Below are 26,685 nucleotides of genomic sequence, written 5' to 3' on the forward strand. Positions count from 1 at the left end.
GGGCAAGCCCCACGAGGAAGTCAGATAGGAGTGCCCGCCACGGGCAGCCACTCTCCTGGCTGCCAGCCCCAGCCCCAGCCCCAGAACTCCAGCCGCAGCCAGCATGCAGGTGAGTCCCTTGCTACAAAGGGTCCACACCTGTGCTGCCCCCGGCCACGCCCCGGCCACCGGGCGACAGTCGCCTGCCGCCAGCCCCACCTGGAAGGCTCCTGTCTGGGGGGTCCCTGTAGGCTGCCAGGTCGGGTGTGGGCGGGACCCCAGCAGAGCTCAGCTGCCTCCAGGGCCTCCTGGACCACCGGGGCACGCTGCGGGTCGGAAGCGCCGGAGGAGGGCGGCTTTCCTCCGACCAGCCCGGGATTCTGAGGACACCAGGGCTGGGCTCTTAGCAAGTGTGTGGGACCGGGAACCCTTACCAGACAGAGTCCTCGGTACAAGACGGAGCGAGCACGCCCGCCCGGGCCGGGGGCTGCCCGTGAGGACCCCGGACCTGGCGGCTTTGCCTCGCAGCTGGCCCCTAAGCGGGAGGGGCTGAGGACTCCGGGCAGGCTGCCCTGGGGTTGGGAGCTGCAGAGTGGCCAGTGGGCTGCGGGCTCTCTGCTCCCCAAGCAGCCCTGCCCCAGGCACAGGTGGGGGCCGACCGCTGCTGCTGGATTCCAATTCTGGGGCTGGGGGTGCAGAGCAGAAGGGGGGCGCAGGAGAACAGGCAGGAGGACATCCTTTCTCCCCTCTGCCAGTGAAGAGGTCACTTGGGGCCGGGCCAACGCCTGGGCACGTCAGCTCCTGGCGCAGGGAGGAGGCAGTGCCGAGGCGGAGTGAAACCAGCCTCCCTGTTGCCTCCTTGTGTGGGCTGTGCAGGCAGCCTCTGGTTCCACCTCTGCCCAGGGCTCTCCCCGGCCCTCCACATCCAGCCCTAACATCCTGGCTGCTCAGCCCAGCCCCTGATGCCTTTGGCCTGAGCTCAGGGTCCCCTCTGTCAGCCCCTTCCTCCCATGCTGGGGTTCGAGGAGAGATGTGGGGCCGGCTGGGGGTTGGGGCTGGGGGGAAGCAGCATCTCGTTTGCCCTAAGTGAGAGCATCAGTCCTTGAAAAAGCGGTGGCGCGTGCTTCTCCGGAGGCTGAGGCAGGAGGACTGCTGGAACCCAGGAGTTCTGGGCTGTAGTGCCATGCTGACTGGGTGTCCACACTGAGTTCAGCCCCAACATGGTGACCTCCTGGGTGCGGGGGACCACCAAGTTGCCTAAGGAGGGGTGAACCGGTCTAGGTCGGAAATGGAGCAGGTCAAACTCTCGTGGTGATGAAAATGGACAGTTGCAGACACAGGGAGGACTTGGTAGTCCCAGCTCCAGGCTGGATCTGGGCATGCCTTGCCTCTGCTGTAACCCCTTCTGTAGCTCCCCACTGCCCCCTGCCGAAGTCCAAACTCTCCAGCTGCCCAAGCCGCCTTCCCTGATTGGCTTCTGCCAACCTCCAGCCTCCCCTCTGGCGGCTCCCTTCTTGCCCTTTATGCTTCTGCAAAGGTGGAGTGTCAAGAATGGAGTCCCTGGAAGGACTAAGACTCAGTTTCCATAGGTGCTGAGTGCTGAGTCAGCAATAGTAGTAGCTACCAAGTCCTCCTTGGAGGTGCTGAGTGTTGAGTCCCAGATGCCAACTGCACCCTGCCCCTCAGGGCCTGCCCACACACATTCTTTCTCCCAAGAATGCTGCCCCCGTTTTCTCAACTTCTGCCAACCTCTTGCCCTACAATGCCAAGCTCCATGCCTCCTTGCCTGCCAAGCAGGCCCCCACCCATGTCCTCAAACACCACGCACTGCCTGGGAGGGCAGCATGCAGGTCGCGCCATCAGTGTCTGGGCACGGATGGGCACACGAATGGGTGAACTGACAGATGACAGACTGGGCAACTGGAGGGGAATGGGGGGCGCAGATGACGGGCTTGGAGGCTCAAGGAGCAGAGCCAGGCAGGGAGGACTCGCTCAGAGGGCCTGTGGCCGGGCAGAGGCGAGGCGCTCTGGTTCACCGGGTGGCCTCTCTGTACGTGGGACCACCCTCGGTGGATGACGAAACTGCAAAGTACTCAAGGGGCAGATCCCGAAGGCCCGGGACGCCGGCAAAGGGGCTTCACACGACCTCAGGGGAGGTGGCCTGGGCAATGTGCATCCTGGGACCCACTAGCCAGGCCTGCTCGGGCGCGGGCTGGGGTCCGTCTCCTTTGCCCGTCCCAGCCTGGAGGCTGGGCTGTGAGGATGGATGGGCAGGACCCCCAGCTCTACCCTCACACTCCAGCCCTCGGGAGGGAGGGTCTCTGTGGGCTGCGGTGCCTCCAGAAGCTTCCTCATTGGGAGCCAGGGGCTTGCCCACTGGACCCTGGCCCATGCCCACAGTGCGATGCCAGGGCCCCCCACCCACTCCCTGGGGCCCTGGATCACTGGGCACGTGGCCTGTGATGCTGTGGGGCAGGAAGGACCGGGAGGACAGTGTCTGTGGTTCTGTCCGCCTCCTTCCTGTGTCTGCACATCATCGAGGGGACTGTGAGCAGGGGTGAGGGGCACCCTGCTGCACACACGAGGAAACTGAGGCAGGGGGTCTTTCCGTGGTGTCAGAGCCAGGGCGTGGCCGGCTGTCTGCCCAGAGCTGGCCTCCCTCTCTGGGTTTGCAGACGGCAAGGCTGGCTGAAGCCTCAGAGGCCCAAGGCTGAGTGTGTAATGCCAGCCTCTGTCACTGCCCTGCCATCTGGGAGCCTGTGGGCCCACATGTGGCTTCCCGGAGGTGGGGCCCATGGATTGGGGGCATGGGGGTCCCAGACCCCTCTCTGTGGACAAACCAACCCAACAGTCTACTTGGCCAGAAGTGGAGGTGACTTCAGGTGGTCCAGCCCCGAACTGTGAAGGCTCCGAGGGCGGAGCAGAGAAGCCAGAGTCCTGTGGCTCCCTGGACACTGGCCCTGCAGGACGGATGGACAAATAGAAGGCCCAATCCTGGGGACTGGTGGCTGTGGCCCCGGGACTGGCCAGTGGGCCCAGTGTTTGACAGCAGAGTCTGGGAGCCTCAGGCCTGTCTGGCTGTGGGTCGGGGGTTCCACCTGTCTGGCTGTGGGTTGAGGGCTCCACCTGTCTGGCTGTGGGTGAGGGGGCTCCCCCTGTCTGGCTGTGGGTTGAGGGGGCTCCACCTGTCTGGCTGTGGGTGAGGGGGCTCCCCCTGTCTGGCTGTGGGTTGAGGGGGCTCCCCCTGTCTGGCTGTGGGTTGGGGGGGCTCCCCCTGTCTGGCTGTGGGTGGGGGGGCTCCACCTGTCTGGCTGTGGGTTGGGTGGCTCCCCCTGTCTGGCTGTTGAGGGAGCCTCCACCTGGTAGCCCTCGTGCTTCTGCCCCTGGCTGAGGGAGCAGCTAAGGGCAGCCAGGGGCCAGCACGGTCCCCGGGTGTTCGTGGAGCTCTGTTCTAGGGTGGCGGGCTCCCTGTCAGCCCAGGAGTGATGGGGGCTGGGACCAGTCCCAGCCACACTCCATTCCCCCCAGGGAGGCTGGTTCTGCCATTTCCAGAGGCGTGGAACCATCACCCAGTGCTGCACGGTACCTTTGATGGGGAGGGGTTTTCTGTGCCTTATTTCTGGGGCTAAGGACGGCTTCCCTCCCCGACCTCTGAGAGTGTTCCCCAGGACGGCCCCCTCTCCCCAGACTTCTCTGAAAGTCCTGCCTGGCCTGGGGTCCCTGCCCGGTCCCTTCCTTCTCACGGGTCTGGCCTTATCCTGCCAGCTTTCAGCTTTGGGCCCAGGCTGATGTGAGAGGTCTCTAATTTCAGCCTCTGCCAGAGGAGCTGAGGTTCTGGGCAGGGGAGGGACCCTCACCCAGGGTCTGAAGCCAGGCATGTGAGGGGTTGTTCCCTCACTAACCGCTCTGACATGACACTTCCTGGGCCCCTATGGAGGCAAGCCAAAGAGCCACGGCCGTGACGCCCACGGCCCCCAGGCCACCAGTCCCCTTGGGGGAGGCCTCTCCTGCCTGGGCAGGTGCCACGCCCTCCCTGTATCTCCATCTGAAGATGGAGGCTTCTGCTCCGACCCAGGATGGGGGGGAAGTTTCTGTGGCCTGCCACACCTGCGTGCAGGTATCTGTCTGCGAGCTGTGGGGAGGGCCAGCCAGGGAGTCAGAGGAAGGGCAGGCAGAGGCAGAAGGACTGTTGGCCTAGGAGGGGACAGAAGGACCAGGTGAGCCCCGTGGGCCAACTGGGGTGAACACCTCCCCGCCCAGGGAGGCTGCAGTGCGGCACTGGGCTCAGGCGGCGTCTGCGCGGGCCCACCCCCGTGACCGAGGCCGTGTCTGCGTGGTCCCACCCCCGTGACCGAGGCCGTGTCTGTGTGGTCCCACCCCCGTGACCGAGGCCGTGTCTGCGCGGGCCCACCCCCGTGACCGAGGCCGTGTCTGCGCGGGCCCACCCCCGTGACCGAGGCCATGTCTGCGTGGTCCCACCTCTGTGACCGAGGCCGTGTCTGCGTGGGCCCACCCCCGTGACTGAGGCCGTGTCTGCGCGGGCCCACCTCCGTGACCGAGGCCGTGTCTGCGCGGGCCCACCCCCGTGACCGAGGCCGTGTCTGCGCGGGCCCACCCCCGTGACCGAGGCCGTGTCTGCGTGGTCCCACCCCCGTGACCGAGGCCGTGTCTGCGCGGGCCCACCCCCGTGACCGAGGCCGTGTCTGCGTGGTCCCACCCCCGTGACCGAGGCCGTGTCTGCGTGGTCCCACCTCCGTGACCGAGGCCGTGTCTGCGTGGTCCCACCTCCGTGACCGAGGCCGTGTCTGCACGGGCCCACCCCCGTGACCGAGGCCGTGTCTGCGCGGGCCCACCCCCGTGACCGAGGCCGTGTCTGCGTGGTCCCACCCCCGTGACCGAGGCCGTGTCTGCGTGGTCCCACCTCCGTGACCGAGGCCGTGTCTGCGTGGTCCCACCTCCGTGACCGAGGCCGTGTCTGCACGGGCCCACCCCCGTGACCGAGGCCGTGTCTGCGCGGGCCCACCCCCGTGACCGAGGCCGTGTCTGCGCGGGCCCACCCCCGTGACCGAGGCGGCGTCTGCATGGGCCCACCCCCGTGACCGAGGCCGTGTCTGCGCGGGCCCACCCCCGTGACCGAGGTGCCTGAGGCCTTAGAGCATCAGTCCCCAGCCTTTCTGGCACCAGGGACTGCTGTCAAGGAAGACAGTTTTTCCACGGCTGTGGGTACGGGGTGGTTTCGGGATGAAGCTGTTTCCCCCCAGATCATCAGGCGTTAGAGTCCCCTCAGGGGCACACAGCCGAGCTCCCTGGCCTGCGAAGTTCACAGGAGGGCTCCTGCTCCTGTCACTCTGATGCCACAGCTTATCTGGCGGGAGGGGGCGCTCAGGCAGAAATGCCCCCCCCACACCCTCACCCCCGCTCACCTCCTGCTGTGTGGCCCGGCTCCTAACCGGCCGTGGACTGGCACCAGCCGTGGACCAACCCCCGGCCTGAGAGCCTCCCATCCTGTGGTCGGTTGGATGCATTTCCTGGCTGTTGTGGTTGAGATGGTAGCTAGAATGAGAGGCCTGTCCTGGAACCAGCAGCTCCTGGTGTGCGTGTGTGGGGCGGGCGCTGGAGGGCAGACTTGGGCCAGGGGAGCCGACTTGGGGACACAAAGTAAGAAACAGGCGCCCAGTCAGGCGACGCTTTCAGTGTGGGCGTGGCCCGTGCAATCGCTGGAATGTACTTTGCTATGCTATGCTATAGATGCTCTACTAATACTATACCGTAGTATACTAATACTCTGCTAATATTAATACTAATGCTAAAATACTCTACTAATACTACACCAACACTATAACATACTATATTAATACTCTACTAATAGCATAGCATACTACCAGCATGCTAATGCTGTACGAATACAAATACTAATACTATTCTATGCTTCTGTTGTTATCTGGAAATGAAACGTGACTTGGTGACTAGGTGGTCTCTATTTTACCTGGCAGCCCTCAAGCAGTCAAGAGAGACTTTCTGGAGGAGGCAGGGCTTGAGCTCGGCAAGGGCCGGGCTGCAGGTGCAGGGACTGGGTGCGCCGAGGCTGCTCAGCCATTCACAGGTATCAGGGAGACACTCAGGCCCTGCAAATTCACCTCTTCCAGAGGGTTCTCGTGTCCCTGTGTCTGCTGGGACGTGCCTGAGGCAGTCACCTGCGGGAGCCCCGTGCACAGCACCGTGCGGGCACTCACGACCCTTCCTGTGTGAGGACAGCGCCGTGTCCTCCGTCTGCCCACAGGGGCCTGATGTGAAATCGGGCTGCTGTGAGCACCCTTGTCCGCACCTCCAGGGGTCGGTGGGCCACACCAGGTGCTAGGACCGTTCAGTTTTAAACACTGCAAAAAGTTTCCAGACCCACGCTCGGATGTGCACAGCAGCCGGAGCGTGCAGGAGCGCCCGGGGCTTCTCCCGAGCCGCCGGTGGTGTCCTGTCCTCTGACCTTCGTGTACCTGGCTGTTCTGACGTTTCGTCTCTTCCCCCGTCAGTTGCTCACCACGCTCCTCTTCTCTGGGCTGCATCGTCCCTGCTGCATTTGCAGGAGTCCACATGGTCCTTTGCGGGCCCTTTGCAGCAGGCCCTGCCCCGCTGGGCTGTCACCGCCCACAGCCATCTCCTTGGGACTGTTGGCTGTTTTCCTTGTGGGCAGGGGTGGTGTGTGGCTGCAGGAACCCGCCAGCAACGGGTATCTCACCCCAATCACATCCTGGCATCTGTTCCTCTTCCCTGAACCTCCAGATCCTGGTAGAGCCGGAAGGGGACAGCTTCCCGCTGATGGATTTCAGTCCCTGCGAGGTGGGTGTCCGTGGGCCCCTCCCGGGCCCCGCCTGGCCCTGCCCCGCCCCTTCGCCTGCACCTGGCCCTGTGCCTCCTCCTGCAGACCGAGGCGTCCGAGCAGTGGGACTACGTCCTGGCGGCCGACCTTCGCACCCAGACAGACCCCCGGCGGGTGCAGCAGCAGCGGCAGTTCCTGGAAGAGCTCAGGAGAAAGGGCTTCCACACCAAGGTGGGCTGGTGCCCAGTGAGGGCAGGCCGTGGGGCCCGTCAGGGGAGGAGCCACGGCTGCGGATGGAGGGGACGGTTCTGAGGTGGAATAGAGGGTCCCATGTGGCCCCCCACCCCCAGATGATAAAGGACCAGAAACAGGTGTTCTTTGGGATCCGTGCCGACCACAGCGTCTTTGACCTGTACCACACTCTCCTCCTGGAGCCCGAGGGTCCCGCCCGCCACGCCGAGCAGGCCGAGGCCACGGCTGTCCCGGTCACCACGAGGTGAGAGGCCGCGCCCCGACCCCAAGCCTGCGTGCTTGGTCCAGACCGAGCAGGCGATAGTGCCAGGCTCCGGGTGCCGCCAAGGCAGGACAGCCACACGGTCTCAGGGCAGGGGCCCCGGGTGTGAGACCCACCGGCTGTGAGCCTCGGCTTCCCGTCCGGATAAAGGCCTGCGAAGATTCTCGCCTCTCGGCGCGTTCCGAGGGCTCCGTGTGGGCGCCCGCGTTCCCGTGACAGAGTCAAAGCCAGCCTAGGGGCGTGGGCAGCATTCGCAGAAGCCCAGAGGCCCCACCCGCACTTAGGCCAGCGTCTCCTGAAGGCCCCTCCTCTGCAGGCCCAATGCCCCTCCCTGGACACTGTCCCTGGCCTCACAGAGGCCCGGCAGGGAGAGCCTCCTTGCTCCCCAAGCCCCTGCTTCTCCCCAGTCCTCCAGCCAGGAGGGAGCCTCCAAGCCTGGCCCTCCATGCCCCCCGACCTGCTCCGTGCCCCCCGAGCCCATCTAGGCCCCACAGGCCCAGCCCGCTTGGTGGACCAGCCAAGGACACGGCTGGTATTGGCTAGGAGGCAGGGGATGGGCATCGTGAGCAGAGAGCTGTGGGTCCTGGAGAGGAGCGAGGGACCTCAGAGCCGGGAGGCGGCTCGAGGGTCTGAGGGGAGCTGACCTGGGGGGCGTGGGCCTGAGACGTGCCCTGGGGTGTCCAGGAGCCATGTCTCTCGGCCCGAGCGGCGGCTTGGAGCCCGCCCGGCTGTGCTGCTCCCTGGCCACATGGCCTTGGGACGTTCCTTTCCTAAGCCTCAGCCTCTGCTCAGGCAGAACAAAATCGCTCACAGGGTGTGAGGAGGCTCTGGGTGTAACGGCTGGGGTGTGCTCTGGACACATGGGCCTGCAGGTGGGGGTAGGGTTGGAGGCGGGGGCCGTGGGCTGCGAGGGGAGGGAGCCCCCCAGAGCAGCCTCATCCTGGAGGCCGTGGGGCAAGCCAGACCCCGGGAGGGCTTGCAGTCGGGGGGTGGGCTCCCGGGTGAGTTGTGGGTTCTGGGGTCTGGTCAGGGCTGGCAGGTTGGGGGCTCTGCCAGGACGGGAAGGGGCCTGGGCCTGGCCAGACCAGAGGGCAGGTGGAGACCCGGAGGCAGGGTCCACCGCGGCCACATGCGACCACCCTGTCCCGGCTCTTGGGTCTCAGAATCCGAATCGTGAACTTCGTGGTCCAGAAAAACAAGACCTCAGCTGGCAGTAAGCGCAGGGCAGGGCAGGGCAGGGCACAGAGGGGGCTGGTGGTTAGGGTGGGGGTGGGCGCAGACGGGGCATGGTAAGGGCAGGGTTCTCCCAGCACCTCACTCCCCCAACTTGGGAACCCCTGTGACCCACAGAGACATTCGAGAGTTTGGTGAAGGACGGGGTCTTCGAGGCCAAGTTCCCCCTACACAAGGTGAGGGGTGGGCCAGCCGGGAGAGCGCCCTGGGGCGGGTTCCCGGATGGCAGCTCTCACTCCCTGTCACCCGAGCCAGGAGGAGGAAAACCTGAAGACTTGGGCGCAGTGGAGGAGCATGTTCCGCAAGCAGCCAGTGGATGATATCAGGTAAGGTGGCCACAGCGGCCACAGAAGCCCATGGGCACCCCCACACCCCCACAGACACCCCCAAACCCTCCGCGGAGGGCCCCACCCCTGCAGATGCCCCCACATACCCACAGAATCCCCACACACCACCCAGAGGCCACCACCCCACTGCGGATGCCCCCACGGCTGTGGACATCCAGACATGGCCATGACGCTCCCGTGCCCCCCACACCGCCATGGATGCCCCCTCGCCCGCAGATGTGCTCCCCGTTCAGATTCACTGATGCCACCAAGGCAGAACCCCGCCTCCCCCACCCCCGTCCTTGCCCCACTGCCCGACAGCCCAGCCCCTGGCAGAGCGAGCCTCCGCCACGGCCACCTGCAGGAACTACTTTGGGGAGAAGGTGGCCCTGTACTTCGCCTGGCTGGGCTGGTACACCTACATGCTGGTGCCAGCCGCCCTGACGGGACTCGTGGTTTTCCTGAGTGGATTCTCACTGTTCGAGGCCAGCCAGATCAGGTGGGCTACGGCGGGGACCGGGCGTGGGGGGCCGGGGTGGGCTCTGCTGCCAGGAGGAGCCACCCCAGCCTCACCCTGCCCCTGCAGCAAGGAGATATGCGAAGCCGACGACATCCTCATGTGTCCCCTCGGAGACCGCAGCCGCAGGTTCCAGCGGCTCTCGGACACCTGCACTTTCGCCAAGGTTGGTCGCCGCTGGGTCCACCCCAGGGCCTGCGGCAGACGGGCGAGGTGCACCCACCTGAGGTGGGGAGGCCAAGGCCTGGAGCCCTGCAGAGCTGCTGAGCTTCCCCACGGGGCTCACGGGGAGGCACAGCCCCCGCCCACGCACCCCTCTCCCCGGCTCACCCCCTGCCCTCCCTGGCTCACCTCCTCCACTCCCAGATCATCTGGGCCCTGCTCTGGCCCCACCCTCCCGGCCCGCCTGCCCCCCTCTCCCTGACTCGCCTCTCCCACTCCCCGGTTCCCTGCGTCCCCACTGCGGGCCACTCACCACTCTCCTGGCCCACCTGCCCCTTCTCCAGCCTCCCGCCCCACTCTCCCGGCTCACCTCCCCCCTCTGGCCCACACACCCCCTCCAGCTCACCCACCTCTTTGACAATGACGGCACGGTGGTCTTCGCCATCTTCATGGCTCTCTGGGGTGAGTGGCCGCAGGATGCCTCTGCGGGGCAAGGGGAAGGGCCAGCCCAGATCCAAGGCCCCTCCAGAGTACGCCCCAATGCCCCTCCTTCCCCGGCCACAGCCACAGTGTTCCTGGAGATCTGGAAGCGGCAGCGGGCCAGTGTGGTCCTGCACTGGAACCTGTATGTGTGGGACGAGGACCAGGTGAGGTGGGACCGCAGCGTGGCCGCTGTCGGCACCCGGAGCTCTGCACAGCCCAGCTATGCCTGACGTGTCTGAGGCGTGTGTCCCTGTGTTTCCTCACATGTGGGTTGTGTGTCCCGTGTCTGTCTCTCCACGTGTGGGTCCCGTGTCCCATGTCTGTCTCTCCATGTGTGAGTCACGTGTCCTGTGTCAGTTTCACGTGTGAGGCATATCCGTGTCTGTCTCTCCACGTGTGGGTCATGTGTCCCGTGTCTGTCTCCCCATGTGTGAGGCATGTCCCGTGTCTGTCTCTCCACGTGAGTTGTGTCCCGTGTCTGTCTCCCCACGTGTGAGGCATGTCCCATGTCTGTCCACGTGTGAGTCATGTGTCCCATGTCTGTATCTCCATGTGTGGGTCACATATCCCGTGTCTGTTTCACATGTGAGGCATGTCCCATGTCTGTCTCCCCACGTGTGAGGCATGTCCCATGTCTGTCTGTCCACGTGTGGGTCATGTGTCCCGTGTCTGTCTACCCACATGTGAGGCATGTCCCGTGTTTGTCTCTCCACATGTGGGTCACGTGTCCCATGTCTGTTTCATGTGTGAGGCACTTCCTGTGTCTGTCTCTCCACATGTGGGTTATGTCTCGTGTCTGTCCCTCCACGTGTGGGTCACGTGCCCCGTGTCTGTCTCCCCACATGTGAGGCACGTCCCGTGTCTGTCTCTCCACATGTGGGTTATGTCTCGTGTCTGTCCCTCCATGTGTAGGTCCCGTATCCCGTGTCTGTCTCCCCACGTGTGAGGCATGTCCCGTGGCTGTCTCCACATGTGGGTCACATGTCCCATGTCTGTTTCACGTGTGAGGCACATCCTGTGTCTGTCTCTCCACATGTGGGTTGTGTCTCGTGTCTGTCCCTCCACGTGTGGGTCACGTGTCCCGTGTCTGTCTCCCCACGTGTGAGGCACGTCCTGTGTCTGTCTCTCCACGTGCGGGTCGTGTGTCCCGTGTCTGAGGCCTGCCCTTCACCCTCCCCAGGAGGAAATGGCACTTGAACTCATTAACTGTCCCAGCTACGAGCTGCAGCTGCACCAGCACTCCTACCTGCGCAGCACTGTCATCTTTGTGCTCACCCTGCTCATGGTGCGCAGGGGACACTGTGGTGGGATGGGGATCGGCTGAGCCCTCCCTGCCCCCAGGCCTCCCAACGGCCCTTCATCCCCCACCCCCGCACCTGTGCACTCCCCGTCCCCGCGCCTCCCCGCTCCCTGTGGGGGGCTCTCCCATCCCCGCGCCCTCCCCGGCCCCGCGCCCACCGCAGCCATCCCACAGATCTCCCTCATGATCGGCATGGCGCACCTCCTGGTGGTCTACCGAGTCCTGGCCTCCGCGCTCTGCAGCAGCCCGGCGCTGGCCTTCCTGGAGGAGCAGGTGACCACGGCCGTGGTGGTGACCGGGGCCCTGGTGCACTACGTGACCATCGTCGTCATGACCAAGGTGGGGCCGGGAGCAGGGTGGGCCGAGCCGGGGTCCGTGGGGCCGCGGCGAGCCCATTCTGAACTCCCCTCTGCAGGCCAATAAGCTCGTGGCCCTGAAGCTTTGCGACTTCGGTGAGAGGACGACCCAGACCCTCCCGGGGGACCCGGCGGGAGGACTCAGGGCTGGAGCCTTGGAGCTGCGGTCGGAGACCGGGGAGGGGGCTCTCCCCTGAGCAGGGAGAGAGGTGAGGGCCCATGCCTTTCCAGAGAAGCCCCGGACCTTCTCGGAGCGGGAGAGCAGGTTCACCACCCGCTTCTTCACGCTGCAGTTCTTCGCCCACTTCTCCTCGCTCATCTACATCGCCTTCATCCTGGGCAGGTAGGCCAGCGCCGGGCCCCTTCCAACCAGCACAGGGCGCTTGTCCCGCTGCCTTTAACGTGGAAATGTCCGTTCCTTTAATTTTAAAAACAGGCTGGGCTCACGCCTGTAATCCCAGCACTTTGGGATGCCGAGGCGGGCAGGTCACCTGAGGTCGGGAGCTCGAGACCAGCCTGGCCGAGATGGTGAAACCCCGTCTCTACTAAAAATACAAAATTAGCCGGGCGTGGTGGCGGGTGCCTGAAGTCCCAGCTACTCGGGAGGCTGAGGCAGGAGAATCACTTGAACCTGAGAGGCCGAGGTTGCATGAGCTGAAACTGTGCCACCGCACTCCAGCCCGGGCCACAGAGTGAGGCTCTGTCTCCAATAACGGTTAGCGCTGAGAGCAATTGGAAATCCAATCTGGAGGCCTGTGGGGGAAGCCCGCAGCAGGTCCAGCCCTTGAATCCCAGACCCCGAGGGGGCGTCAGGGCCATCGGAGGTCTCCCGGGCCTTCTCACGCATTGGCACGCACAGAACAGCGCTGGCAGAAATGGGTGTGTCCTGGGAATAGTCGCACCTGCTCTTTCTGCGGAAAGGACACTCGGCTCTGCCTTTCCATACGTCTTCATAGCTATGCACACACATACATACATATACATGTGCATATAGAGAGAGAGAAAGCGCGTGCACACGTGAGACACAGTGAGGGACAGGGTCTTGCTCTGTCGCCTGGCCAAAGTGCAGTGGCACAACCTTGGCTCACTGCAGTCTTGGCCTCCCGGCTCTCCTCGGCAGCTGGGATTACAGGCACGCACCACCACCCCCAGCTAGTTTTGCATTTTTTGCAAATTACCCAGGCTGGACTCGAACTCCTGGGCTCAAGTGATCCTCCTGTGTTGGTCTCCCAAAGTGTGAGGATTACAGGCATGAGTCACTGCACCGGCCAAAGAAAGGTGCAGATTGATGGGACCAGAAAGGGTCATCTCACTAATCAGGAGGCGAGGTGAGAGCATGCCGGCTGCAGCCCCCCTGCCTTTTTATTTTGAGACGGAGTCTCACTCTGTCACCCAGCCTGGAGTGCAGTGGCACAATCTCGGCTCACTGCAACCTCCACCTCCTGGGTTCAAGCGATTCTCCTGCCTCAGCTTCCCGAGTGGCTGGGACCACAGGTGCCCACCACCACGCCCGGCTGATTTTTATATTTTTTGGAGAGATGGGGTTTCACCATGTTGGCCAGGCTGGTTTCAAGCTCCTGACCTCAGGTGGTCCGCCCTCCTCGGCCTCCCAAACTGCTGGGGTTGCAGGCGTGAGCCACCACACTGGCCCTGTCGATGTCGGTTCTTGACCCCCATCTGTCTTGGGAAGGCAGGGCCTGCTGCGGGCCACGTCTCTCCTGATAGGGCCTCTCACCCTGGAAGTTCCTGGAGGTGAGCCCTGATCTCCCACCTGGAGGCAGAACGGTGCTGCCTGTGTGCAGAGCCCAGCTGGGGCTGGGGAGGCCAGTGGGGGCCTCAGTGTCAAACGGTCCAGCCCTGCACGCCGAGTCCTCAGCTGTTTAAACCCGTAGTGAGCTTCTAGTCCTCCTGGGGTGGCTTTGTGGTCAGGTAGGAGGCCCAGGGACCTTCCAGCTGGGTCTGCATGCCCCCAGACCAGCAGGGGCACCCAAGTCCTGAGGCTTCCTGGGGATCCTGGCAGGCTGGGTTGCTTCCTGAGTGTCTCCCCCGAAAGCTGGATGTCTTGAGGGGACTGCAGGCTGCCCCGATTCCCTTCCACCTATACGGTGATACTGGGAAGTGAGTGTCAGCAGCCTGTTATTTTATTTTCTTTATTTACTTTTAGAGACAGTATCTCGATCCATTGCCCCAGGCTGGAGTACAGTGGTACAATGAAGGCTCATTACAGCCTCAGACTCCTGGTTCAAGCAATCCTCCTGCCTCAGCCTTCTGAGTAGCTGGGACTACAGGCAGGTGCCATCATGCCTAGCTGATTGGTTGTATTTTTTGTAGAGATGTGGTTTGTCATGTTGCCCAGGCTGGTCTTGAACTCCTGGGCTCAAGCAATCCTCCCACCTCGGCCTCCCAAAGTGCTGAGATTACAGGTGTGAGCCACCACGCCTGCAGCCAGCCATTGTAATTGCAAGTTGGGACACGACTATAGATACTGCTAAACAGACCCCCAAAAAGGCTGGGCCAGTAACACAGAAACCACATGTTCCATCTTGAGCTGACAGGCAGCGTCTTTTCATTTTGTAAAAGTGCCTTTAAAAACTGTTGGTGAAGCCCAGCCTCTTTGAGGATATTGACCACTGACTGTATTCTTTCTCCTGTGAATTGACTGTTCCTATCAGCTGGGCGTCTTTGTTAGCTTCTTGCAGCAGCAGAGCCATGGACGTGTGTATATTCCTTCCTTCCTTTCTTCCTTCTCTTCCTTATCTTTCCGCCCTTTCTTTCTTCCTTCCTCGTCAGTTTCTTAAAATCATGGCATGTTTTATTCTGCATCATATTCAGAACCTTTGTTGCACAGCTCTGTTTTTCCTGGAGCTTATTTATATATTATTTTTTTGTCTGCCTTCCAGTCCATTTCCTGGGGTTTCTAATTGCCTTTTTCTCTTGAGTGCCTTTGTCACACCCTCAGTCCTGCCAGCCTCTCTCTAGTGCGCCGCGTAGCGCACGGAGCCTTTTTTTCCGGAGATCTTCCTTACCAGCCCTCCTCTCTCCTACCCACACCCCGCAGGTCGCTCTGGGACTCTTCATAACTCTCTTCTTGGACTTCCTTCTGCGACTTTCCTGGGTTAGGGCCACTCGTTCCTGAATTCCCAAGCCAACTTCTTGCTTTTTGCTCTTATTTCCTAAAAAATGTATATTTGGTAAACTTGCCGAATTCTTCCATGTCTAAACACGTCACGATTGTACCCTTGCACGTGATTGTGATGTGGCTGAGTGTAGCAATCTCAGCTGAAGATAATTTTCCCTTCTAGAAGTCGAAAGTCACTGCTCGGCTGCTTTCTAACGTGCAGAGTGGCTGGTGAGAAGCGTGTGGAAAACCTTATTTTTCCTTCTGGAAGCTCCAAGACCTTCTCTTTAAGCTGGGGAGCAGCACGGGGCCGGGGGGCGTTTCTTTGTCACGGTGCCGGGCAATCCGTGCGCGCTGTGTCCCGTCTTGGCTCATTCAATTTTCGTCTTAAAACATTTTTTTCTCAGGTTTGGTTTTAAAAATGTTTTCCTTCTGCTCTCTCTCTTCATGGAGCTCCTGGCCCTGGTGGGCTTGCTGACCGTGCTCCCACCTTTCTCTCCTGCCCCTCCCGTCTCTGTGTCTCCTCCTGCAACATCTGGGGAGAATCTCTTTGCCTCTTTTTCCATCCATTGATTTTTTTTTTTAATTTAACAATTAAAGTCTTAATTTCTAAGATTTTTTTTGTTCCCTATTTACTGTTTAGTCACAGCATCCCTTTCATGTTTTTCTTTTCCTTTTTTTTTTTTTTTTTTTTTTTTTTTTTAGACAGAGTCTCGCTCTGTCGCCCAGGCTGGAGGAGTGCAGTGGCGAAATCTCGGCTCACTGCAACCTCCACCTCCTGGGCTCAAGCGATTCTCCTGCCTCAGCCTCCTGAGTAGCTGGGATTACAGGCACCTGCCATGATGCCCAGATAATTTTTGCAGGTTTAGTAGAGATGGGGTTTCACCATGCTCGTCAGGCTGGTTTCAAACTCCTGACCTCGTGATCTGCCCAACCTGGGCTGGAATTATAGGCTTGAGCCACCATGCCTGACTTTCATGTTTTTATTTTCTTGAGGATATCAATTAGGTTTTCCTTCTCCTTAAGTTCTCTCTCTCTCTCTTTTTTTTTTTTTTTAAGACAGGGTTTCACCATGTTGGTCAGGCTGGTCTTGACCTCCCGACCTCAGGTGATCCGCCCGCCTTGGCCTCCAAAGTGTTTGGATTACAGGCGTGAGCCACCAGGCCCGGGCCGGTTATTTATTTAATTTAAATTTAAGATGGGGTTTCACCATGTTGGTCAGGCTGGTCTGGAACTCCCGACTTCAGGTGATCCACCTGCCTTGGCCTCCAAAGCGCCTGGATTACAGGCATGAGCCACCATGCCCGGCCCCTTCTCCCTAAATTCTCATCTGTTCCCTAATGATCTCTTGTTTCCCAAAGGGTCCATTTAAAAAAAATCACCATCCTCTCCCTTACACAGCTGGTTTACCTCTTGGGAGTAAATCTTTGTGGGTCTTCACACATATTAAAGACTAAAGAACTGAACTGGTTTTTCTTGATGGATGAGATGGGTCTTTATAAAAATAGCTACTCACACATTCTGTCCTAAGTTCTAGCTATGTTCATTGACACATTTAATGTGCACAATAGCCCTCTAGGGCAGAGCTTCTCTCATGGCCATTTTATAGTTTAGATGACTGAGGACCAGAGAGGTCAAGAAACTATCACCAGGTCACACAGCCAATGGGTGGTGGAACAGTCAAAAACCACAAAGTCTGACTCTAGAGCTTAGCTGTAGAACACAGAGGTGTCTCTTGGAAAACAGAGGTGAAAAATGTATCTGGTTTCCCATGTCACACTAAAGGCAAATTTTGTTTCTGACAATATGCTCCTTTATGGTTCTATTTTTTCATGCCACTCCTCAAGATTAATAAATATGTTCAACTGTGGGCCAGGTGCAGTGGCTCATGGCTGTAATCCCAGCATTTTCGGAGGCTGAGGCACGCAGATCACTTGAGGTCAGGAGTTCAAGAACAGACTGGCCAACATGAAGAAACCCCATCTCTACCAAAAATACAAAAATTAGCCAGGCATGTTGACGTGAACCTGTAGTCCCAGCTACTCAGGAGGCTGAGGCACAAGAATCACTTGAACCCAGGAGACAGAGGCTGCAGTGAACTGAAATCGCACTGTTAGACTCCATCTCAAATACACACACACACACACACACACACACACACACACACATTTAATTGTGATTTCCTTTAGATGTTTATGATTTCAAAATATTAAACATTTGGCCAAGTGCAGTGGCTCATGCCTGTAATCCCAGCACTTTGGAAGGCCAAGGCAGGAGGATTACCTGAGGCCAGGAGTTCAAGACCAGCCTGGGCAATGTAGTGAGACCCTCCTGCCTGCCCCTGCACATCTCTACAGAAAACAGAACATTAGTTGTGTGTGGTGGTGTGGGCCTGTAGTGCCAGCTACTCGGGAGGCTGAGGTGGGAGGATCGCTGGAGCTGGGAGGTAGAGGCTGTAGTGAGCCGTCATCTCACCAGTGCTCTCCAGCCTGAGTGGCAGAGATCCTGTCTCAAAAACCAAACCAAAACAAATTAAACATTCAAATCCCTGGTTTTTTTTTTTCTGCACAGGGCAGGGGAGGGAAGCCTGCTTGTTTTCCAAATGGCAGCCAGTTGTCCAGTCCCTAAGCCACCGATGGACCTGCCATCCCCACCACCACTCTTAACTTGAAATGCCTTCTTCGCCATACACCAAATTCCACTCTTCACTTATCTATTTTTGTCTTTTCATGGATTCTGACGTTCCAGGGCTAGCCCCTACTATGTGGGGTATGATCCTTTATGCCTCACTGTTGGGTGGGGCTAGCTGCTGTCCATCACTCTTTTCTACTTTTTGTTTGTTTGTTTGTTTGTTTGTTTGAGACAGAGTCTCACTCTGTCACCAGGCGCCAGGCTGGAGTGCAGTGGCGCGATCTCGGCTCACTGCAACCTCCACCTCCCGGGTTCAAGCAATTCTCCTGCCTCAGCCTCCTGAGTAGCTGGGATTACAGGTGCACACCACCACGTCCAGATAAATTTTTTTTTGTATTTTTAGTAGAAGACGGGGTTTCACCATGTTGACCAGGATGGTCTCGATCTCTTGACCTGATGATCCACCCGCCTCGGCCTCCCAAAGTGCTGGGATTACAGGCTTGAGCCACTGTGCCTGGCCCTTTTCTACTTTTTTAATGGTTATTTACATGTTTATTCTTTCAGATGAACGTCAGAATCACTTTGTCAAACTACCTCAAAATCCTGTGGGACTTAAGATTGTATCAGTAGGCTGGGCGTGGTGGCTCACGCCTGTAATCCCAGCACTTTGGGAGGCCGAGGCGGGTGGATCACAAGGTCAAGAGATCGAGACCATCCTGGTCAACATGGTGAAATCCCGTCTCTACTAAAAATACAAAACATTAGCTGGGCATGGTGGCGCGTGCCTGTAATCCCAGCTACTCAGGAGGCTGAGGCAGGAGAATTGCCTGAACCCAGGAGGCGGAGGTTGCAGTGAGCCGAGATCGCGCCATTGCACTCCAGCCTGGGTAACAAGAGGGAAACTCCATCCCAAAAAAAAAAAAAAAAAAAAAAAAAAGATTGTATCAGTAAAATGATACATTGTTTCCAGGAGAATCATCGAGCACAGTTTAGTGGCTTCAAAAGTACAAACCGCTCTCTCTCAGTTCTGCCCGCCAGGAGTCCCAGCTGAGTCCCGCTGGGTGAAAACCAAGGTGCTGGCAGGGCCGGGCCACACTGGAGGCTCCAGGGGAGAATTCATTTTCAGCTTCCCTCCTCCCTTGGCGGAGCTCACAGCATGGGGCTGAGTTCTTCTGAGTCAGGACAGCTCCCAGCTGCCCCTGTCCCCATGTAGGGACCCTTGTGATTATACCAGGAAAACCTAGATAACCCAAGATAATCTCCCCGTCTGAAACTCAGCTGATTGGCACCCTTAATACCGTCTGCGGTGTGAGATAACATTCCTTCGCCAGGTAAGGATGCAGTCATGGCTCCAAGAATGAGCACGTGGACACCTTTGTGGCCTATCACTCTGCCTACAAACACATCCTGCGTTTTCTTTTCTTTTCTGGAGACAGTCATGCTCTGTCGCCCAGGCTGGAGTGCAGTGGCACAATCTCGGCTCACTGTAACCTCCACCTCCCAAGTTCAAGCAATTCTCCTGCCTCAGCCTCCGGAGTAGCTGGGATTACAGGCAGTTGCCACCATGCCTGGCTAATTTTGTATTTTTAGGGTTTCACCATGTTGGTCAGGCTGGTCTTGAACTGCTGACCTCTTGATTCCCCTGCCTTGGCCTCCCAAAGTGCTGGGATTATAGGTGTGAGCATGCCTGGCCTCTTTTTTTTTTTTTTTTTTTTTTTTTTTTGAGCTGGAGTCTCGTACTGTCGCCCAGGCTGGAGTGCAGTGGCACAATCTCGGCTCACTACAACCTCCGCCTGCTGGGTTCACACAATTCTCCTGCCTCAGCCTCCCAAGTAGCTAGGATTATAGGCACCCACCACCATCCCCGGCTAAGTTTTCGTATTTTTAGTAGAGATGGGGTTTCACTATGTTGGCCACACTGGTCTCGAACTCTCGACCTTGTGATCCGCCCACCTTGGTCTCCCAAAGTGCTGGGAGCCACACACCCAGCCACATCTGTGTTTTCTTACTGAAGAACAAAGTTCTCCATTCAGGTCTTCTTTCATGCTCCTTATTAATTTTGTAGTTTTCTTCATTTAGGCCCCACAGATACCTTGTGAATTTCACTCTTGTTATGGATAACATTTTCTGGTGTCTGCAGGCCACTGATACTTCTCTCTCTCTTTTTAAAATATATATTTCATTTTAAATAGAGACAGGGTTTCGCCATGTTGGTCAGGGTGGTCTCTATCTCTTGACTTGGTGATCTTCCCGCCTCAGCTTCCCAAAGTGCTGGGATTACAGGCGTGAGCCACTGTGCCCAGCTGCCACGGATACTTCTCATGCCACGTTTCCCTGTGGCTTTGTGGCACACAAAAAAGCCAGTTCTCCTGGACATGAATTTTGTATCCACTTGAGCACTCGATTGATTTATCCACCCAGCTTTCAGTTATTTTATTTTGGTTTTCCAAGTATATAATCATATTTTCTAAAAATAGTAATTTTTGTCCTCTGCAAATGTATTCTATTTATACTTTGTATTTCTCTCGCCTATTTGCAAGGAATTCCAGAACCGTGTTAAATACTAGTTGTCAGGAACTGCCATAGGAATGCTTGTGGAATTTCACCACTGACCCTGAGCCTGACTTTTGGTTTAAGGGAGTTCACATTTTTCTCGTATTATGGAAAGCAGATGATTTTAAACACAAGATAACCCAATGTGCCGTTTCCACGGGGAGAAACCGAGGCCACTCCTAACAGACACCGTCGGGAGCCTGCGTGTCGCTGTGCGCGCACGTGTGGGGTGCGGTCCCTCCGGGTGTGAGCGCCTGTGGCCGCTCGCCTGCAGGGCCTGCCCGTCTGTTCTGTTTCTTTCCTCCCGCCTCTGTCCTGCTGCACCCACCCTGGCAGGGGCAGGACGCTGCCCGCGGCACCCCAGACCTCCCCTCCCCCCACAGGATCAATGGCCACCCGGGGAAGTCCACGCGCCTGGCGGGCTTGTGGAAGCTGGAAGAGGTCAGTCACCCCCCCAGGCTTCACGCCGCGCCCCTGAGCCACCCCGGTCCCCTGACCCTCCCCGGGACCCCTCCCTGACCCCCCTCCCCCGTCTGACCCCGCAGTGCCACGCCAGCGGCTGCATGATGGACCTGTTCGTGCAGATGGCCATCATCATGGGCCTGAAGCAGACGCTCAGCAACTGCGTGGAGTACCTGGGCCCGTGAGTGCCCCCGCCCGGCCCCGGCAGCCCCGGCCCTCCGCCCGCGCCCTCCCCACGCTGTCTCGCCCGCAGGTGGCTGGCGCACAAGTTGCGCTCCAAGCAGGCCTCGGCGCCCGCCGGGAACCCGGAACTCAGGGACTGGCAGCGAAACTACCTTCTGAACCCCGTCAACACCTTCAGCCTGTTCGACGAGTTCATGGAGATGAGTGCGTGGGCGCTGGGGGCGGGGTCCCCGGGACGGGTGCGTGGGCGCTGGGGGCGGGGTCCCCGGGACGGGAGCGTGGGCGCTGGGGGCGGGGTCCCCGGGACGGGTGCGTGGGCGCTGCGCGGCGGGGTCCCCGGGACGGGAGCGTGGGCGCTGGGGGCGGGGTCCCCGGGACGGGTGCGTGGGCGCTGCGCGGCGGGGTCCCCGGGACGGGAGCGTGGGCGCTGGGGGCGGGGTCCCCGGGACGGGTGCGTGGGCCCTGGGGGCGGGGTCCCCGGAGCCGATCGTGGGGCGCCCACGAGCGTGACCCCCACCCCGCAGTGATCCAGTACGGCTTCACCACCATCTTCGTGGCCGCCTTCCCGCTGGCGCCGCTGCTCGCACTCTTCAGCAACCTCGTGGAGATCCGCCTGGACGCCATCAAGATGGTCCGGCTGCAGCGGCGCCTGGTGCCCCGCAAAGCCAAGGACATCGGTCAGGCCCGACGGCCGCGGGATGGGCGGGAACCGAGCTCAGCCTGTGGACCTCCCTCTGGCCCCCGGGCTCTCCTTGAAATAATCTTTCCGATCTCACCCCGTGGACAGACCCAGCCCTTCTCCAGAGGCCTGGGATGCGGGTTGAGCCTGGGTCGGGGGGAGGGTCCCAGGAGTGGGCAGGGCCCTTCCACAAACCGTCAGGATCTCAGAGGGGCTTGATGCCCCCAAGGGGGACCCAGATGCTGCCAGTGGCTGGGGCAGGAACAGAACAGCTGGCCTGTGTCCCAAGATAGGCCACACTGAGGGGGTAGCTAGCAGGGGAGTGACCAGGGCTGGGGCGCTGGACATGGGGAATGCGGGTGGGGTCCTGGGGAGGCCCCCAGTCTTGAGCCCGGGTTGTGAGGTCCTGCCCTGGGGTGGGAACCCAGGAGGTACAGGGGCTTGGGGGCAGCTGAGAAGTTCAGGAAGGTGGAGGGGTGAGGCTTCCTGGGTCCCTCGATGTCCACCTCAGGGTGAGGGTGCAGGAGAGCTGAGGCCATGCTCTGCGGGGAGCTGGGGACTTCCCAGTGAATTCCGTGGCCCTGGAGCTGCAATGGGACGCCATGCATAGAGACGTGGAGGGCCCTTGTGGGCAGGTGGGGGCAGAGCTGGCCGAGGGAGGCTGGAAGAGTCCAGCCGCTTGCTCGCTGCTCTGTGCAGGGACCTGGCTCCAGGTGCTGGAGACCATCGGCGTGCTGGCGGTCATTGCCAACGGGATGGTCATCGCCTTCACGTCTGAGTTCATCCCTCGAGTGGTCTACAAGTACCGCTACAGCCCGTGCCTCAAAGAAGCCAACTCCACAGTCGAGTGAGGCCTCCCAGTGTCTGGAGACCCCTGGGAGAAATGTCCTTCCACAGCCAACCCCGGGGGGACTGGGGGGGGGACCCAGACTCTCTCTTGGAAGTGGCTGGATCTGCCGGTACCCCTGGGACTGCAGTGAGGCTGGGGCCGGGGGTGGCCTGCAGGCCCTGGGCTGAGGGTCAGGAGTAACTGACCGGGACTGCCCGCGTGTCCTCTTCTGACTTACCTGGCTTCTCTGACGTCAAAGAGCCACCAGGCCGCAGACTGGGTCTCCAGGGTCAGTCCTTGGCAGGGAAGGCGGCTGGTGATGTCCAGAGTCCCCGCAGGCCCTCAAGCCCCCTGGATGTGAAGATGTGCTTGGCCCGGGGGCCCGTCCCACTGGTGGCTGTCTGTGGTGTGGCCTCCATAACGCAGGCTAGAAGCACCCTGGGGCCTGGAGGGGCGGCCTGGAAGCCCACCCCCGCCCACACTCCTCTCCCCCTCCCCAGCTGCCTCACGGGCTATGTCAACCACAGCCTGTCTGTCTTCTACACCAAGGACTTCCAGGACCCTGATGGGATTGAGGGCTCAGAAAACGTGACTCATTGCAGGTTTGGAACTCCCCTTCCCCCACGAATGCCCTCTGAACTCCTGACCCCTGACCTCGGGTGCTCCCTCTCCGCAGGTACAGGGACTACCGCCATCCCCACCATTACACCCTCACCAGGAAGTTCTGGTTCCTTCTGGCCATCCGCCTGGCCTTCGTCATCCTCTTTGAGGTGAGGCAGAACCGGGAGAGGCCACGGAGTGGGTTAGGGCAGTTTTCTCTCCAGTCCTCCTCCCCGGCCCCGAGCGCCCAGATGCCTGCTGGCACCTGATAGTGCTGGGCCTCTCCTGCGCTGCTCCTAGCACGTGGCCTTGTGCATCAAACTCATTGCCGCCTGGTTCGTGCCTGACGTCCCGCAGTCGGTGAAGAACAGGGTTCTGGAGATAAAGTACCAGCGTCTGCGTGAGAAGATGAGGGAAAGGCAAAGGCTGGGCAGGGTGCAGATGGGCCCTCAGCCCCCGACGCCCACCTATCCCACCCCAGCCTCCATCTTCAGCGCCAGGAGCACAGACGTGTAGGGTCAGAGCCTGTCTAGAGGCCCTGGCCCCCAGGAGCTGAGACAGTGCCAGCAACAGCACAGCTCCCACGGGGCCTCCCGCTGTGCGTGTGGAGGGAGGGGGGCTGCAAGCTGTACCCATGGGGGCTGCAGGAGTTCCCTGTACGTTCGGGGCATCGCCTGTTCTGCCTGCTCCGTCTCTGTGGGTGCTCTCAAACTTGGAACTGGGAGTGGGACTTCTCAGGCAGCCACAAGGCAGTAAAACTGGGCCAAGTTTCCTGGGCCGCTTCTGACTTCTGGGCCGCAGATTCTGCTGTGACCCCATTCTGGGTGTTGGGAGGCGGCCTGAGCCCACCTCGCCAGCCTGTTCCCTTGGGCCAGCAGTTTCTGTAATAAAATTAAACCTATTCGTCTTGCTTTCTTGGCCTTGCTGGGCCCTAGGGAGGATTATATCTGCCCTCAGGGATAGATGGGAAACTGAGGCACAGTGTGGAAGGTCTGGAAGCAGGTGAGGGGCAGCCTCAGACCCTGGCCCTTCTACGGTAGGGAGGGACACCTATGGGGGTCCTCTCGTCCCTGCACCTGGGGTGCTGAGGGTGACAGAAGACATGGGGTCACTTGGGGGTGGGGTGGGGGTCAGGACAGGCTTCCTGGAGGACACGAAAGCAGCTCCGAAAAGTCCCCAAGGCTCTGGGGCTCCGCACACTGGTTGGGCTGGTTTGACCACTGGCCCCAGGCCCGGCGGCCACGGCTCCCCGGCAGCGGTACCGCTTCCAGTGCCAGCCTCGGGCGCAGAGCGGGACGCTTGGGTCCGCCCCCGCCCTGACTGCGGGGCGGGGCCGCACCTGCTGCCGCCGCCGGGGCCGTCGCCGCTGCGCACCTGGCTCAGGTGAGCTGCCCCTCCCCCGCCCCGCGCGAGCCCCAGGTCCAGGCAGCAGGTGAGTGGCGGTGCCATCAGACCCGCGAAGGTGAGTGGAGGCCGCTGTCCTCCCAGGGCCGCTCCAGGCCTGGAGTCGGGGGCCGCGGCGCTGCTTGTCCCTGGGCGCGGTCTCTCAGGAAGCGGCTCGGAGCCAGGGAGGCTCCCGCGTCGCCCGGAAGCCCGAGCTCGCCCGCGTCCTGGCCCCTTCCAGACCTGGGGAAAGGAGGGACAGTGGGCGAAGCGGGCCGGGAGCCCTTTCCTCTGCCCGACCCCCGCGCAGGAGGACAGAGCGGGCCGAAGCGCGCGGGGAATCCCAGCTCCGTCCCCCAAGCCTGGATCCCGGCTCCAGACGTCCTACGGCGCCGAGGGCGACCCAGAGTCAGGCTGGGGCCGGAGCTCGCCGGGCGCCGGGTGGAGCTTCCGCCATCCGCGCGCCTGTGCCCGGGCGAGCGCCCCGAGCCGCCCCCGTGCGTGTCCCGGTCCCTCCACTCTCCGCACCTGAAGGGGCCGGGAAGGGGCGCGAGATGCGGCCCTCGGCCTGCGGGGCCGCTGCCTCCTGCGCAGGTTCCCGCTTCAGGGCAGGCGCGCGGGGCCCAGCGCGCACCGGGAGCGGAGCGGCGGCGCGTTCGGGCTGCGCGGGAGTCGCGCTCAAGCTGCAGGGCGCTGCGCGCACCGAGGACGCTGGTTGGGTCTGAGGGTGGGAGGAGCTGGCGCTTTCTGAGACCCTCAGGGTGCCCGGCAGAGCGTGGTGGGCAGTGCGAGGCCGCCAGGGCCAGGCTGGGACTGAGATTCCCAGCCCCAAGCGGCTGAGGGCAGGGCCAGGGGCCAAAGGAGACCCGATTCCGTGGGCAGTACCAGCCAGCAGTCACTGGGTCTCCAGTCCGAGGTCAGCCTGGGGGTGTCCGTGTGGTGACAACGGAGAGGCCGTCTGCCCCCATCTGCTCTGAGCCAGGAGCCTTGGCCAGCTGTGTTTGCTCCTTATCTGGAAAAGGGCGCACTGCCCTTACACCCCAGCCTGAAGGGAAGGTCCAGACTGCTCATCCCCTGGGGGCCCCTGCCCGGAACAGGGACAGGAAGAGGGCCAGAGAACCCTGTTGGAGCCCCGGGGTTGGCTTGAAGTTCCGAAAGGCCCTGTCCCCTGGGGTCAGAGGTCAGAGACGCATGGGGGAGCAAAGCAGCTGGCCCCTTGGCTCCTGAATGTGACCCCTAGTGCTGACTGGGAAGCACAATGCAGACGGCGCAGCCCCGTCCCCCCCGCGTACATGCACAATGGCCCTGGCTGCGTTCTCCGTGCCAGGAGGACGCCCCATTATCCCTGGAACCTGCCCCTTTGAGCACCCTCCCAGCCCCCAACATACACACACACACACACACACACACACACACACACACACACACACTGCACAGAGGAAAATGCCATGCCTGGGTTGGTTGGGGTGGGCCCCAGAGGAAGGAGCCGCTTGACTCAGAGCTACAGGAAGAGCTGGGGCAGGCGGGGCAAGAACCACCACTGCCCGCCCGCCCGCCTAGGGAAGGGGTGGGTGCCTGGGTGGGGTTTAGGTTTAGGAGAGGATGTGACTGCAAGGCCAGGAAGCTACAGGCAAAGTTCTGATGAAAATACACATAAACACACGCCAGGTCCTCACGGTGCTCGGCGATGCATCCGGGGCAGCCTAGGTGCTGTGGACACTCCCTGGGGCCCAGCGGAGGGGACCGTTCGCTCCCAAAGGCACATCCATGACCAACATTCCCCCATCCCCAGAGAGAAGAACTGGAATCAGGTGACCGTGCCTTCCCTGCTGCTCTGAGTGAGCCTGAGGCAGGGCCTGTCCTTAGAACCGGGCCTGCTGAGGGGAGCCGGCGGTGCACAGGGCCGTGTGCATGTGTGTGCGAGAGAGAGGGGCAGCAGGAAGCTGTGAGTGGCGCTTTGGTGGCCAAGGGTGGGTGTGAGGTGCAGTGTGTATGCCGTGGGGTGCTTGTGGCCCTGGGCTCTGTGACAAGTGTTGCAGTGGGTGTCGCAGATACTCAGAGGGTGTGTGAGGTGTGTGCAGCCTGAGCTGTGTGCAGAGGTAACGGGAGGTGTGTGTGATAGGAAGTGTGCCCATGTAGGAGGCGCAAGTGTGCGCGGGCTGAGACTGAAGCTCAGTGCAGGTGTGCATAGGCCAGAGGGCTATGTGTGATCATGCAGGGGAGGGGGTGCAGGGGAGAGGGTGCAGGGGAGGGGGTGCAGGGGAGAGGGTACAGGGGAAGGTGAGCAGGGGAGAGGGTACAGGGGAGGGGATGCAGGGGAGAGGGTACAGGGGAAAGTGGGCAGGGGAGGGGGTGCAGGGGAGGGGGTGCAGGGGAGAGGGTACAGGGGAAGGTGGGCAGGGGAGAGGGTGCAGGGGAGGAGTGCAGGGGAGGGGGTGCAGGGGAAGGTGGGCAGGGGAGGGGGTGCAGGGTAGAGGGTGCAGGGGAGGGGGTGCAGCGGAGAGGGTGCAGGGGAGAGGGTGCAGGGGAGGGGGTGCAGGGGAGAGGGTGCAGGGGAAGGTGG

General features: G+C 61.0%; 1 protein-coding gene and 1 long non-coding RNA gene across 5 annotated transcripts in view; one reads left to right on the top strand and one right to left on the bottom strand.

The window, feature by feature from the left end:
* ANO9 (anoctamin 9) lies at nucleotides 1-23,642 on the top strand. Of its 4 annotated transcripts, none has more exons than XM_074401901.1 (23): nucleotides 1-109; nucleotides 6,757-6,813; nucleotides 6,899-7,024; nucleotides 7,144-7,289; nucleotides 8,471-8,520; nucleotides 8,658-8,716; nucleotides 8,796-8,866; nucleotides 9,231-9,365; nucleotides 9,453-9,549; nucleotides 9,890-10,007; nucleotides 10,110-10,192; nucleotides 11,209-11,313; nucleotides 11,503-11,667; nucleotides 11,744-11,780; nucleotides 11,916-12,027; nucleotides 20,370-20,427; nucleotides 20,532-20,629; nucleotides 20,702-20,835; nucleotides 21,156-21,308; nucleotides 22,010-22,157; nucleotides 22,640-22,741; nucleotides 22,816-22,909; nucleotides 23,040-23,642. In XM_074401901.1, exons 1-23 carry the CDS (start codon nucleotides 104-106, stop codon nucleotides 23,253-23,255), a joined length of 2,370 nt encoding a protein of 789 aa, XP_074258002.1. In that variant the 5' UTR covers nucleotides 1-103; the 3' UTR covers nucleotides 23,256-23,642. The 4 variants fall into 4 exon arrangements, with proteins under 4 accessions (XP_074258002.1, XP_074258003.1, XP_039326769.1 ...); XM_074401902.1 differs by having other exon boundaries at nucleotides 11,503-11,601; XM_039470835.2 differs by having other exon boundaries at nucleotides 9,947-10,007.
* LOC120364607 (uncharacterized) overlaps nucleotides 15,465-26,685 on the bottom strand; it is a 14,271-nt gene continuing 3,050 nt past the window's right edge. Inside the window, exons 3-6 of the long non-coding RNA XR_005579809.2 lie at nucleotides 24,651-25,134; nucleotides 24,079-24,365; nucleotides 22,378-23,135; nucleotides 15,465-21,897 (exon numbers count right to left, since the gene is read on the bottom strand). This is a non-coding gene — a long non-coding RNA (uncharacterized LOC120364607). The remainder of the gene's footprint in view (nucleotides 21,898-22,377; nucleotides 23,136-24,078; nucleotides 24,366-24,650; nucleotides 25,135-26,685) is intronic.

Source organism: Saimiri boliviensis, chromosome 6 (genome assembly GCF_048565385.1).
Source record: "Saimiri boliviensis isolate mSaiBol1 chromosome 6, mSaiBol1.pri, whole genome shotgun sequence".
NCBI classification, from domain to species: Eukaryota; Metazoa; Chordata; class Mammalia; order Primates; family Cebidae; genus Saimiri; species Saimiri boliviensis.